This window comes from Corvus kubaryi, unplaced genomic scaffold, assembly GCF_017639235.1.
Source record: "Corvus kubaryi isolate FWS band 111438036 unplaced genomic scaffold, C.kubaryi_AGA036_p1.0 74, whole genome shotgun sequence".
Taxonomy (NCBI): Eukaryota; Metazoa; Chordata; class Aves; order Passeriformes; family Corvidae; genus Corvus; species Corvus kubaryi.
The window spans coordinates 13,486,370-13,502,156 of NW_024582061.1; the positions used below are offsets into that span (position 1 = coordinate 13,486,370).

At 43.5% G+C, this 15,787-nt stretch overlaps 1 protein-coding gene across 2 annotated transcripts in view; it reads right to left on the bottom strand.

Annotated features, from left to right (window-relative positions):
* SYN3 (synapsin III) overlaps positions 1–15,787 on the bottom strand; it is a 189,228-nt gene that overhangs the window by 27,343 nt on the left and 146,098 nt on the right. For both annotated transcript variants that reach the window (XM_042050906.1, XM_042050907.1), the window contains one exon: positions 9,322–9,384. In XM_042050906.1, coding sequence (XP_041906840.1) covers positions 9,322–9,384 — 63 coding nt within the window. The remainder of the gene's footprint in view (positions 1–9,321; positions 9,385–15,787) is intronic.

Genomic DNA, 15,787 nt, shown 5'->3' on the forward strand with positions numbered 1-15,787 from the left:
TAGTTATACCTCGCATACACACAGCTGAGGACAGAGCAGCGCTTTTGTGATTTAAAGAGAGAAGTTCTCCAGAGCAAACCAACCCAGAGTAAATCCATCCCATTCTCCTTCTTCATGCACCAGCCCTAGTAAACCTGGCACCAGAGAGGCAGCTAGACCTCTGCCCAAATGGCTCTTGCTAATGCTCTTTGCTTTTAGGGTGCTCCAGAAAAGTATTCAATCTCTTAAGAGGCATTACTTCATTCAAACTTTGGAACTGCTATTTCCCATGTTGCGATGGATGAAAGTAGAGTATTTTGGGTGGTCAGGAAGTACAAACCAATTCCAGGAAATCAACATGAGAGCTGGTTGTCTGCCACCTCTAGGCTTCAGTTCCCTGGCGTTTCACATTACCCTCCTCCAGACATTCTTTGAGGAATGGTGCAGGTCTCTTGACTGGACACAAGCTCTGAAGGAAAAGGATGTCTCTGGGGGAGTTTGTGACTCTTGGGGAGATTAGTGTGAGTGTGAGGCAATGGGCACGTGGGTAGGAGAGCTGGCTGGGTGTTAGACTTGAGTCGCACTTGGAAATGAAAGAGCAGTTGACTTATGAGCTACAGTTTTTCTGAGAAGATGGCTTTTCACAGATCTGTGTCCAGTTATGGGAAATGCTCTGTATCTTACTAAAAAAAACCAAATGAAATGAAGAAGGACCAAAACAGCAGTTCTAATGATATAATCAAACCTCTGCAAAAGCTCATCGATTTGGGAAAGCAAAACTGAGCAAGCAGGTAGCAAGAACATAGTGGACTACTTCACCTCACTCATACCTGTAACCATGGCCTTTAGTGTATTGGCAAACACTTGTTTGGTGCATCAGAGAAACCTGTACAAGTCTTGTTCCTTAGGGCTGGACATATGCAGGAAGGGTGGATTAATTTGTGGAAAAAAGACCAAGACTGTATGAAAAGGATAAGCAAGTGACTGACTTTCTTTACTTTATTACCCTCACTTTGTATTTTGGTAATGCTTTGAGACCACAGTTGGGGATTGCAACCCTGCTTTGCTAAGTGTGCACTGATAGGTGACAATCCATCAGTGTCTTCTCCAGAAGAGTTTCCCAGTTGCATCACTGTGGGTTAATGGAGGGTGATGCCAGACTGTGTGGAGCCAGCTGAAGGAAGCACATGCAATGGTATTTGGTGTTTCTTTGCAAAGAACAAACAAGTGGCTTTATTTATCTGCCTTCAGCCATGGGAGGGTGGGAGCCATCTTCACTAGGGAACAGACAAGCTAACCTGTTTTACTCTGTTTAGATGGTTTTGTGTAAGTGCCAGTTTACGCATTGGCCAAAGATTCGGCCACATCCTGTTGCAGAAAAGCTCTCAAAAACTGAACAGTTGTGGGGGAGGTGAAAAGTGCAACCAGTTTCACCCGTGACCATTTCTAGATGCCTGAGTAGGAAAAAGAACTCTCTTTGCTTCTCCTGTTGCTGACCACCAAATACCCCTAGTCCATCTCCCTTTTGCTGTGGTGAGGGCTGTGCTCTCACTATCCAGGAACTGCTGAGGAAAGGAGCAGAGGGAGATGACAGTCATCTATGGGAAGGGAGGGTACTAACAAAAAAAAAAAGGAAATAACAAACACAAAGGGGATATGTAAGGCAACCATTACACGGCATCCAGGAGGAGCAGCCTTGCTCTAGGCTGTGTTGTTTCCCTCTCTGTCTGAGTGGGGATGTACAGGGCGGGGTGAGGTGGTAGGAATGCCCTGGAGGCAGCAGGGAGAATGGGAGAGGGAATCCAGAGCTTGGACTTGCAAAATACCAGAGGGAACAATGCAGGCTGTGTTGGAGCTGAGTATTTTTGTTGCACTGATAAGAGCTGCCCTGGGCTGAATGACATCAAGCAAGAGAGTCCCACCCAGATGAGATGATCGAAGGAGGGACTGCAAGGGCAGGCGGCACTGACACGGTGTGACAACATATTCTCCCGGACTCTTTTGGGAGTGACAAAATACAAAAGCCATTATATAATGACCTACTTGGAACAAGGACATTTGTGGGATTTGAAACAAAGTGCTGTGCTTGTGCAACAGATGTCTTTGGGCCCAAACAGAAATGTTTGCATCCTCAGCCCAGGAACATTGGTCCCAGAGCAAAGGAAAGGATGCACCTTCCCCCTCCAGACTGGAATTAGACCATATTGATATCGCTAGAAAGGCGCTCATCTTGTTAAATGTGACTTTTCCTCAAAAATACAGCATGCTATGGAAAGGAAGGGCCCATTTCTCCCTCCTCTCCACCACCCCTTCCCCATGGGGAGAGGAAGAAAGCAATAGAGAGTGTTCTCTCTAATGTCCCTGAGGACTTTTGGCTGGGTTAATGAAGAGGGGGGACTCCCCAAGGACACAAAGTAAGAAATGAAAAATGAAGAAAATTACTCCCACCGTGCAACACCACTGCACAGTCCTCAGGAAACAGCTCTGGCATCTTCCCTGGCCTGTACCAGAGTACTTCCCATGCACTTTTCAGAGGAAGCAACTCACAGAAATCCCCTTTTAAGAGATCACAGACTTATTTCCCACCAGGCATCAAAATAATCACCACACCAAATCTGAAATCTGAGCCACCATTTGTTAATTGTTAGAGCCAGCCAAATTTGACAAAATAACAGCCGTGTTCTGGGTTAATGCTAGTTTATCCCAGGGTACAGTTATTACTTCATAAACAGGAAGCGCTCAAGTTACAGTCAAATGAGATTTATTTTCCTGCTTTATCTATTGAGTCCATCATTTTATTAGCTTTCTACTTTTAAATTTTGTATAATTCATTTCCTCCTGCCTTTTAACCCTTTTAGATGTCAATAAGGTATCCATTCTCCCAACAGAAGAAAAAATCTCAGACATATAACCAAAGCCAGGGTGGATGTAGTGTGACACCAGAGGGCATTATTTAAGAAGGGACTTTTAAAAATCATTCCAGAGCAAAGTTACCAATTTACCTAACAAGAGACAAATCTGTTTTCTAAAATGGCAGGTTGGACAATACACGAAACTGATAAAAGAAGTTGGAAAGAAACCAACAGGAAGCCATTTTTCCCCCTCTCTCCCTTTTATTTTGCAACCTTCTTAGGATCAATGCTATATCCCATTAACTGCATAGAGGAGTGCAAACAGTGAGTACAAACACAGCCCCTGCCCTGGCAGCCTGTTTGCTTAGCTGTGCTGGCTGTTTGAGCAGCAATAGACTCATTCTGAAGCTGTAAGTTGCTGTTTGCTGTAGTGTTTTAGTGACCTGTTAAGAAGGGTTTGGGCCAGTGTGTTGACAAATGCCTTTTCTGAGTAAGAAAGCTCCCTGGGATAATTTCTCCTTCCCTTCTGGCTCTCTTCTCTAACACAGGCACCAGTGATGCCCTAGCATGCTCCCTGTTGAAAAGGGGAGTCTGGCTGGATTGCTGGGGACATGCTTACACAGATGTGACTATCCCTTTGCCCTGTGGTGGCATCTCAGAGGCTGATACTGCATGACCTGCGTCTGGTACCTGTTTGCGTCCTCAGCCTGCCCAATAAGCACTGACCTTTCTGGCCTTGGCTGGAGAGCAGTCCAGGGGGCAGGTCTGGAGGAAACATTCTGCCCCAACCCTGCTGCAGACCTTTTTTTGAGGCCTTTTTGCAAAGCAGGATTTTGGATGGGTTCTGGCAGTGTTAAAACCCCAGTGTAACAACTTCCTGGGCAGTCTGAGCCACACCTGAGATCTGTGTGAGCATGGGTTCCCTCAGGGTGGGATCTATCTGGGTAGAAACTTCTGCTTCCTCTGTCTCATAGTTCCCTAATCTGCTGCCTCCTGTACATCCCAGATGTTACTGGACGCCAGGGTCCCACAGCTACGGCACTCCTTCCTCATCTTTAGCCTGAGCACTGCAAGGTATTGCTCCACAGTCCCCTTTTGCTTTCATTATGTGGCCACATGAAAAAATAATCGGGTTAGCCAAAGTGCCATAATTATCTTAATCTGCTAGGGCTGCCCTAGCCTTGCCTTTCTTGAGCATCACCCAGTCTGAACTCTGCCTTCGAGGTTAACTCTGCCCTACAGACTACACACACATCACTTCGGAGATAACTTGCAGAAGCACTTTGTGTGTCCAAAATGAGGTTAGAGCCAGGTTTGGCTGGAAGGTGGGTGTCCAACGCTGAGCCAGGGCTGGGCTTGGCAATGTGGTGTCTAACTGAGGCTTGTGAAAATGCATGGTCTGAGTGTTTTCCTCCAGAGGAAGTGGTGCGGCCACACAAAGCTTGAGATTTTTTGTCTATCTTGACCTGCTCTCAGCCTTTCTGTAGAGACCTTACCATCTTGGGATAGTGGATCTTCAGGAACAGATCTGTGCAGACCGTTTCCTGAATCTCTCCTTTTCTGTACCCCAAATTATACTCCTCTTCTCAGAAAATACCCAATCCAACTGACGCACAATCAGTTTAGGCCTAATTTTGACCCACCCCAAAATAGTAAAGTCACACTGGGGTCTGCATTTCCTCATTATCCTCACACTGAAGTTCCCCAGATGCTGTCTTTAATTCATTGAATGTTCCTAAAACAGAGCCCAGGTCCTGGCTGCTTTGATCCTTGGTGCCCTGGGTCAGTCACCGTTTCCTGTGTCCAGCAAAAGATTTCAGACTGATGTGCAAGAAATGTGGATGTTTTTGCTATTTTCATGACATTTGGAACATCCTCACTCAAGAGTCAGTGGGAATTCAGTGATTGGGCTGCTCTGTTGTGCATGAATGTTACATGTCAAGTCATTATTTGTCTTCTCTAAAAGAAAATATTTGTTCCTTGACAAACTGAGGCAGCCCTTTCCCCTTCCTTTCCTCTTTAGCACACTGGATTTTCAAAGCTCTCACTTTTGGAACATTCTATTTCCAGTCCCGAGAGAGACAAGGTGACGAGCTGTCCTTCCTGATAAAAACCTTGCAGTATTTTTACATTACAGAGTGGCTCTGTTTGGTTTGTGCTATATTTATACCAGGGAAAAAAAGAAGCAGAGAAGTCTTTCCCATCCAGTAAGGGAGAAAATAACTCTGACCATATTATTATGAACAACAAGTTTTTCTTCTACAATGTAATAAATTCATCTAAGCCAGGATTTGTACTGGGAAGGTGTTTTCATAATTATGGGGCAGGAGGGGACAGGAGGTGACTCTTAAACGGACCTAATTCGAGAGGTCTAAAAATAAAGTAGGAGTAGCAAAAAAAAAAAAAAAAAAAATTGATATAAATATATGCAAAGTCACGTGAACAGATACTGGTTTTACTCTCTTTGTAGATATGGCAGTTGTTTCCTTCTCATGATCTGATCAGGAAGAGGTGAAGAGGCTCTTTGAGTGAATTTGCAGTACTGGGCTCTGTTCCTAGGGCACTTTAGGGTCATGTTAGCACACAAATGGCAAATACTAACACACTCAGAGCTTTATTCTTTTCCATGGGCTCTGGCATTATGAGATCCGGAGTCAGGAAGAAGTGTTATTCCTTTCTCACTGCAGTGCTCTCCCTGTTCAACAATCACTTCTGGGGTAGGTAGGCTCAAACTGCACAATGCTTAAAAATGCCTTGACCTCTAAGGAACTGCTGGGTAGAAAACAGTTCTGTTCTGCACAAGGAAAGACATCTCCTCTCAGTGTCCATCCACGGTTTCCCTGGAAGAGTCCTTGAGTACTGTTGAGCCTGTAAGTCTGGGCAGCTTAAGTACAACATGAGAAAGGTCCTTCTCTGCTGACTCCATTGTAAACAGTTGTCTATGCAGTATTTCTACAGATATTTTATTTGTACCGATACTACACAGGGCCAGCAGCACAGAGAGCACTTGTTATGATCTTCCAGTGCCACCGAAATATGAAGTGACTCCAAATTTTGGAAGGAGGATAACGATGATCATGGGAGGGGCTGGAGGGGCATGTGTTCTGTTTTTAGATTAGAAGATTGTCTGTTCCTGGGTGAAGGCTATTACTGGTGTCTCTGTTCAAGTCAACAGAGGGGCTGTTGTTTGTGCATTTCTCAATGGAAATTTCAAAAGATGCCTTTTACTGCAAATTTGTTTTCTCCATCTCCATGTGCACCTCACACGCACACATCATTTGGCAAGAGCCCTTCTTTCACCAGTGGTATACTGCCACCCCTTTTGGTTCTGACCTTGAATAATAGCTGTTCCTCTCCCAAGCTAAAGACAGTTGTGATGACCCACGCTTAAGGGGAAGGCAGTCAATAGAGCCTATTTTGTACAAGTCCTAATGTGGTTATTTTTCATTTTAGCTTTGAGGATTCTTTGTTCAGCCCTCTGATTAAAAAATGTGGTGAGTGAATTTTGTGAAAATTCTGTCAAAAAACCAATATGTGAAAATGAAAGTTATTATAATTATGCTCCTTCTAGCAATTATTGCAAAAAATTAAACACTCAGCACTTGCACTGCCAAGAACCTGATGAACATGAGTTAGCAGTAAGTATCAGGTAATCGTTATAATTCCTCTGGTCTGTAACACAGAGAAACTGAAGACAACTGTGAAATGACACAAATCTCCCTGCAAGCAGATGGTGGAGCTCTTCAGGAAAGAGGCATTTCTGCATCCAGACTTTTTCTGGCTCCTGGTCACTGCCTCAGACAAATAAAGAATAGCAGTGCCTGGACTTCCCATCTTTGCTCATTCTTTTAAGTGTTGGTGCCTCCCATTACATGTGATTTTATCATTAATAGCAAAAAAAAAAATGTAAGTACTTCCTTGAAAATTTCTGTTGTTAATAACATTGTAACCCGAATGCTCACATCCTTTGAAGCACCAATTACAGGTACAAATACATGGCTTGCTATCTTGGCATCATTTGTTGCAGTAAGTACTATTTTAATACATGTGTACTTTGGCTAAGGTTATTTTATCCTTTGTTTCTCCAGTCACTGCTTTAATACAAAACATGACCTGATGCAGGTGCTTTATTAACATGTACTTTGTTGCATTCGTCAAACCAAAAGCAAACCTCTTTCTTTTCATATTATGTATATTTTATAGGTAAAGACCTGCTATTTCCTGCTATTATCTCTACTTCTGAAGACCAGTGCAAAGAAATAATTTAGCTCTCTGTAATCTCACTGGTTATTGCTTTTGCATTATGATGGTTAAAAACACCATAATATCTCCTGGGAACTTCCCTCTTCTGCATTACTTTATCGTAGGCTTGATTTTTTTACCTGTAGGTGTTACTTTTCTAGTATACCCATAATTCTGCTTCACTGTATTTCTTCTGATATTTTCTGTGGTTTCTTTTTTCAGTCCCACTTGGGCTTGAACCCTACTGTTTCAAAAAAAGCAGGAAACAAATTCTTGTTACTTGTGTTTTAAACCAACTGATTTATTCTTTGTTTTATTTTATCTTTCTCTCTTTTCTTTTTGCTCTGTGCAATGAAATGCAGTGAGACTGAAGAAAGAAAATTTAATCAGTCTCAACTATCCTTCAGGCTGGATAAGCGCCCAAACTAAAACCATAAGGTCAACAGCCCTTGCTTCCTGTACCTTCCCCATCTACTGAACAGAGCAGTGTTGAAACTCAGTACCCAAATGCACATCCAGACTTTGCTAGTAGTCACTAATTTTATAATGGACTAAAGTAAACTTGGCCTCAGATCAATTCTTTCTTCTAAGATGCTGGCTGTTAGCCTATCTTTATCTGGAATGACTTCCTACATACCCTCCTTGTACCGCTGAGTACAATTGTGCCAGGAGTCTGAATAGAAACTCTCTTCCTCTGTAACTTGTAACAGCAAAAATCAACATAATTAAAGAATAAAATGGGAGGGAAAGTAAGAGGTGGAAGAAGATCTGGTGTGTGGTGCAGAAAACAATAGTTAAATGTTCTGCTGAGAGTTTTGTCTGGAAATGCTGTTAAGTTTGGAGTACTTTTCTCTGATTCTACCCTCATTTCTGCAGCCTCTAAGGGTCCTTGGTGCATGAGACACACAAATTACACCTGCATTACAGGTGAAATGGCAGAGCAGTCAGAGACACGCGGGCTTGCAGGGTCTCAGGGGAGAGGTTTTCCTCCTGGTTTGTCCTGGTTGGTTTTTGCTAATGAAATCCTTCCTAGGAACAAGTTAGTGGCTCCCTACAAGCACCTCTAGGCTGTCTGCATGCACTCTAATTCAATAACACCTCTGCCTGCTTAACATAGGCAGCACCAATATATTAACCAACATTTCCTGCTTATTTACATGTTTGTTCCTTGATGCTGAAAGCCAACTCCACCACTGGCACAGGGATCTGTGCCCACTTCCTCCCCAGCAGCTACCATCCAGACAGGGGAACATTGCAATCAAAGCAAGAAAGATTATTAGATCTTCCATGTGCAATCCAGCAAGCCAGAAAGGGCTTCTGTTTCCAGAGCACAAGCAAACAAACTGTACCAAGTTTAAATTTGGTGTAACTATATATATTTTTCAGGCAAAGTGTGAGGCCAGGAGAAGGTCTGTCTGCTTTAGGGAGGCACTGTGAGAGGCAGTTATCAGTATCAGTTACGAAGTTCATGTACCACTCAATTGGATTTAGAGATGATACCTCAGAATTTCATACGTCTGAGCAAATCAAGTTTTAGACAGATAGGGGATGCCTTTTGAAAAGATAGATGCAAGAAAGAGGAGACTCAAGTGCAGCAGGAATGTGCTGGTGATGCCTCACTGAAAGGGGAGCCCAGTCACCCCAAGAAACAGGGGCTGCTAATTCACTGGGGGAATAAACACCCCAGAGAGCCTGGGAAAAACAAACAGGTCCTGGGTAGTGAACTGTTTTTCAGGATTCCTTGGCAGGCAACCAGCCACTCTGCTTTGTAAGGTCTTGTTCTTCCTTGCAAGGAGGAAAAAAATAACTGAAGAGCTCCTGTTTTTTGAATAAGGTCATCATAATGCACTCCAGAAGCCCAGCGCCACAGCTCCTCATTGTGAGTGCTACGGGGTGTAGCTGCACTTTACAGGTGCTTGAATAAACAACACTACCACTTTCAGGAGAGGAGAAAATGTATAAAAGACAAGCCTAATGACTTCAGCCCAGCCAGCTTTCCCCCCACGCTTCACCAACCCCCCTTCCCGCATCCCAGACAGCCTCCAACCCAATACCACTGCCTGTCTCCAAGTGCGTGACAGCGGAAAAAGGCCTTTTCTCCCACAGGAACAGCCAGTGCGACCCAGATAGGTTGTGGGGAGGTTTAACCCCTTTGCTGGCTGGCCACATGCCATGTGTAATCACAGGAATGCTGTGCCACACATATATCTGTTTCCAGAGATATATATATATATTTTCTTTTACTTACCTTCCCCATTCCAGCATGAGCATGTCCCAGCTTGACCACTACAGGAAAATTCGGAGTTGTGAGCTGAAAGAAAAAAGAAGGACTTTTTCATTAGTTATTTTTTCCAGCCACTGTTTTTGGAATAATTTTCTTTATTTAGTTGCTTTTATCCCCCTCCTGGATGCTGTAAACTGGAGAATAAAAAGGCCAAATAAAGTTTGTCTGGATGGAAGGGCAGTGAGCAAATAGCTCTTCACTGGGTCCCATATGATTGAAAATGGAGGCCTGGCAGAATTCCTCAGATCTGACCCACTTTTGCTGCATGGTAGCAGTTTTCCCACCCTGTACATATGGATGTGTGTACACTCATATGCTTGTAAAACACAGTTGCGCATGCAAGCTTGAGTTAGTGAAACTTTCAGATGCTGAAAACATCTGAATGGCGAGAAAGACAAAGGTTGTTTGTTCTTTTCCACACGGACTGCTTTGGCCTTAATAGTGAGTGTACCCCTCCCATCAGTGGGGAGGGTGGGGGGACAAGGAGAGAAGGAAGTGGGGCCAACCCTTAGGTGCAACTCACAAAGTCCATCTATTCATAAAGCCTGTTCTTCTCTATTTTCAGGGGTGGGTATAGTGAATAAAAGAAAACAAAGAAGGGTTGGAATCAGCAATAAAAATAGAAAAGAAAGTCATATGTTCTCCCTGGCTTGTGTGGTGTTTCCATTGGGCAGGGTCCTGCCACCCAAGGCATACAAGGTCATCTTAGAGCACATGTGGGATTTTACTTGAAGAACTGCAAGTACCCTCTCTGCCTTTTCTTCTCCAGTTTCATGTTCATGCAAGGATTCACTGAAGTGATGGGCTCAGAGCTGGGTGGCTGTACTGGTAGGAAGTGCACATGTTGGGAGTAACTAGGATATATGCACCACATCTCCCCCACGTACTGGTTGGTCCATTTCTACACCTCTGCTTGGCATCCCTGTGATCTTTATCTTGTCTTGCGCTCATGATTCTTGTGATCTAAATGCTATTTGTTCAGTATGTAACTAGTTATTTTTTATTCCATATTGCATTTCCTTTAAAGACACTTCTGTCTTTACTTAAGTGCCTGAAGCAATGAGCTCTATTCATTAAGCAGTTAACCTGGAGATCTGGCAAAGGGAGGCAGTTGAATTTGGATGGATAAATGGCTCTCCTATTTATTTGAGAATAGATAAACAACTTGTTCTTGTGCTAATTACCAATTGTCTGTATGGACAGGCAGGCACTACGCCCTAAAGATAGAATGGTGCTGCAGTCTCCATCTGTGGCAGCTCACTATAAATAACAAAATTTGTAATGAACACTGATATGTTTTGCTATTCAGATGCTTATATAAAGAAATGTCACAGGAGAGGGGAACAGTGAGTGCATCACGTCCTCAAGCAGCCTGTGTCACTTTCTTCAGGCAGAAAGCTGAAAGATCTTGGGACCGCAGAAGGGCACAATAAATTACAGTCCTGGCAGAGGCAGCGACCAGCACAACTGCTTCAGAAGAAGAGGCAGGAGACTGATAAGTGGCCATCCTGAAGTCAAATGGTTAAGTATATGTCCAGGCACATGAGTTTGTGCTCTGTTTCACCTTTGCCTCTTTAATTCATTGTAAGAGCCTGAAATTTAATTTATGCTGGCATAAATGAATCATTTGGGGGACTGCACCTGAGGAGTACTGAAGATAGGGCTATGGATGCACCATGCCAGACCTTTAATGCCGGAAGATGAAAGGTAACCTAGTAGTTGGGGCACCCACCTGCTCAGGCTCTGGGAGATGTGGCTCGCTTCCCAGCTCTCTCATCCCTGCCCCATGCCCCCTGTTTAACCAAAGCGCTTGCAAGGCCCGGCCTCTGTTCCCTGTTTGGGAGCGGAGGCAGCAGCTGTTCCAATGGCGCAGGAAAAGCAAACTGCGTGCTGTGAGCCTGCCTGATACCCTGGCAAGGAGGCCACAGAAGTGTGCGGGATAGATAATGCTCTATCACCAGCTCAAAGCGGACCGAGGCAGGAAGCAATGTCTCTGCTGCCCTGTTTTTTGTTCTCTGCCTATGGTGTTGCTAAAGGGAGCCTGCTTGGGCATGGGGCCCGGGAGTGGGAAGCATCTGTTTTCCTGTATACATGCAAAGAAAGTTTGGGATCCAGTAAACAACCCAAGTTTACTGTTAGTCTGGAAAGTACCACCGGCAGTGACAACGTGCTGCGCAAACGTCTCCCTTTCTCTTTGCTTTGTGGAAACGAGCTCAGCTTTCTTACTAAGGCTGGTCTCATCCCACGTAGGGGTGGCGAGCTGGTGTCAGAGCATGTTGGGGTCACACGTGGCTTGTCCTAGGCACAGTGCTTGGGGCTTGGGGTGAGACAGATCCAGACTGTGAACATGTGGTAGCTTCTCTGGGAAAGCTGTGGCTTCAGAGAAATGCTCGTGCGTGGTTAGCCAGGAATCTGCCTCTGCCACTGAAAGCCCACCAAATTTCCGTGTACATGAACCTGCCTTATGGAGGAACCAACAAGAGAGTATGGCACACACACAGAGCTGCATTATATAAGGAGTTTATCTAGTGACAGTGGAGTGCCCTTAGCCTGTGCGGAAGTCAAGTGTAATCAAAAGCTCTCCATAGTGCACAGGACTAAAGCAATCAGCGTCCATAACCACCCGCTGGAAAGCCCTTGCTGATGCAGTGGAAGTAGTTGAACGCCACTCCAGTCAATGGGGGAACCTCCAGCTTCCACCAGAGTCTGGTTGGGACTCAAGTCCCACTTTTGTTGCTAATAAGGTGGCCAGCCAGCATACTTGGCAAGCACCCAGAGGGATAGGGAAGCCGAAAGAAGGGAGAATCTATCATACGTACAACTCTGATGCAATTCACACACAAACGTGGTGAGAAGTTCTGAGGGTGGCCAGAGCCACCACAAGGGCAGACCCCTGAGATGAGTATTTACACATACTGACTCATACATTTCCCGGAAAGGAAGATCATTATAATCACAGAATAGCACCACATTTTAATAAGAAAAGCATGTTTTTACTGAAATCATGCAAAGATATGTATCTGTGTCTTTCTATGTGTTGCAAGGGCTCTTTTTTTCTCGGAAAAATAGTGAAAAACACTTTGATCATTTTAAAATGTGCATGAACTGTTGACAGGACTGTTATAGATGAGGTCTGCAAGTTTTGAGATGGGACTGTAGTGCTACAGCTAGCTCAGTGATCATATGCAGGGTGTTAGTTCATATTCATAACTCAACCCTTTGAATTAAAATCTTACAAATGTATTCCCAGAGGTTGTGACAAAGCCTTGAGATGCCAAGGTTTACATAAATGTCTAGAGCTTGATGTATGTAGAGGCCTGTTAAGAGTCAAACAGCATTTTGAATCCTGAACTAGGAAACTCAACCAAGTCTTCTTTGGTAGTAGTGAAGGGAGCGTCATGAAGTTATTTCCAACTTAGAACACCGATGGCCCAAAGTGTACCATTTTAGCCCCTGATTTTCAGGGCTCTGCTCTGTGTGTAGTGTCACTGCAAAGACCACTTTTCAGTTTATCAGTTTTGGCACTGGTGTGTAAAATGACTGCTGGTATGCACACATTAGCCTTTATTTGAAAACACGTGGCTGTAAACTGTGACACTTTCCACTTTACCCTCTGCCCCTCCTTTCCAACAAATAATGAGGGCTTCAGCATTTCCTGTAAATTTATGAATGTTTTCTCTATTCTTTACTGGTGGAGCAGTAGAACAGAGTTGGATCTAAATTGATCCGAAGGGAGGAATCTTAGAAAGGCAGAGTTCAAAGCCAGGTTGGACAAGGCCTTGAGCAACCTGGTCTACTGGGAGATGTCCCTGAACATGGCAGAGGGGGTGTAACTAGGTGATCTTTAAGGTCCCTTCCAACCCCTTAATATTTTATAGTTCTATGAAACCTGATCTAAACCATGAATACAATGCTTTTGACACTTTTGTTTCACTGAAACCCTCAATTGTCAATCAGCATGAGAGATGCTGATTTTAAGTTTGTGATTTTGTGTACTGTCCTGTAGTCCATGAACAAAGCAGAATGTCGTTTTTGATTTCCTTCCGTTATGTTTAGTTTTGTGCATTAGTTCACATTATCTAGCTCGTTTTATACAATGAACTTTCAGTTTCTAGTATTATTCTCTCTTCTGCAAAACCCTTCTAATCAATGCTAAAATGAATAGCACAGGCTGCAGTTACATCATGGATAATATTAGGAAGGATTTGAGGTGGTGGGAGATGGAGTCATTAAAACTTTGGTCTCTTGGCATCGGTATCGTATTACCATAGCATCCAGTGTTTTCAACCAGGCCAGAAAGCCCCATAGCACAAGGTATTGTACTTTTGGCTTCATCCTTCCCCCAGAAGTAATATTCTGAATTTTTCTTTTACACTCTAAACCTGATTTTAATGTTTATTTAGCTGCTTTTACTTGTATGACGACAAAGCCTGTTTTGGGTGGGTACCTAATGGATGATGGGAATGTTGTTCATGCACTTGAAAGCTAAATGTTGGAAGTAACGTGTGTGGCACTTCCCTGGTGTCAATTAAGTTGAAGGAGCAGTGAACATATAATTTCCTGTAAAAGCAAGCAAGCTGATTCAAACCTACAGGAAAACAATGATGTCATTATATGATGTCAATGTGTTTATGGAACTATCTTACTAAAAACTTGAGCTGAAGATCAGCATTGGTTGCTTGCCAGCCTTGCCAGGCATGGCCAGACCAGGGCTGCACGTGGTATGGATTCCTGTAAAACACACACCTGTGTATTGTTTACTGTATTGTAATTAGAGCACAATGAAGAAAGAATCGTTATCTGAGGAAACAGGGCCTTGAGACAGCTTTCAAGTCAGCTCAAGTAAATCCTGAGGAGGAGTATGTATCTCCAGAGGTCTCAGGAAGAAGGAGGAGATAGGGGCTATGATGAGAAGAGCAATGAGATACTTGTGACAGGAGGAGTTCAATGACAGCTGGATCAAGACGGCATTGTACAGGTGGGACCCAAAGCAGTGAGGCAGTTGATGGATGAGATGGCAGCAGATGGTAAAAAAATATCCTTTGATTCTCCCATTGCTTTTAAAAAACACAACAAAAAATAAAATAAAAAAAAAAGAAACCCCAACAGCAGCATGACTTAATCCCCACATCCTCGAGTAAACAAACCACAAACCAATGTTTCAGGGCTCCTAACACTTGCTGTGGTTAGAATGGGTCATGGAAGTGAATAAAAAGGCGTAAGCACAATCCGGAACATTTTGTCATTGATTCCACCTCTAATGTTATGTAACTTCTTTATTTGAGACAGGGCGTGTTTGGGTTCCCCTAGTGGAGAATAAGAGTGTAAGCATTTGATATTATTCTCATTCCTTTGGAGCTTCAAGTGTGAGAATGATATGAACATATCCAGACAAACAGATGCTCAGCAAAAAATCCCAAAATGCAGTATGTGTATGCACATGTGTATGCTTGTATTCTCACACATATCCAGCAGTCCTGGTCAATAAATCCCCATTACCACGTATCAAATCACGGGCAGGTTTTTTAAAGGTTCTATGACTACATAGAAAATTTCTATAATTCCTTAATGCATGATGTTCACTTAGATATTTTGTAGTGGTGCCTTTAAGGAAGCTTCTTGTCTTTCCTTTTTTGCTAGGAGAGTGAATACATTCTCCCAACTCCTTATGTTGAGAAACTCTCCAAATATTTTTTATGGGATGCAGTGAAAGAGAAGAAGAAACTCTTGAGTTTCCTTTTCCCCCTGACCTGAATTGTCTGCTTTTTGCTATATTTTTCTCTAATTAGAAAATTCCATCCCCCATGTAAACACATTGCCAAGGAAGAGATGGTGAACACCAGTTGTTAACATGGTAGGGAACTCCCTAGGAATTTTATTTTGATGGGTTACTGATGGACATGGGGTTACCTTTGGAAAAACTGTAGCATCTAAGCTATGGTAAAAAATATAAGAAAAAGACAGATGGGAAATAAAATGCTTTATGAATTTGTGCTGCAATCTTCAAAGCTATCACTCTTCCAAGAATCCCTGAGGTTCACAGGATACTGGCCAACAAACCTCTCTTCCCTTGGCAGGCTTGACCGTCCCTTTTTGGGGAAAACTCTGAATACTGATTTCAAAATGGGCAGCATGGGGTTTCTTTGGAGAGAAAAGAACTTCCCGAAACTTCACAGAGAAGAACAACATTTTGCAACAAGTCTCACTGAAGCTAATAATTCCCCTGTTACTGCTGGTCTCTAATCTCACCACACAGTCTGCTGCAGGTGCTTTTCCATATGCACCAAAGGACAAGGTGCATACGGATCTCCCCCCAGCTTTTACACACAGTGAAGCCACATACCCTGACCACAAAGCTGGGAGGCCCCCACATGACTCCAAGGGCTTACTTGTGATTTCCCAACCTTCTGTAGCACATCTGAGAGCGGTG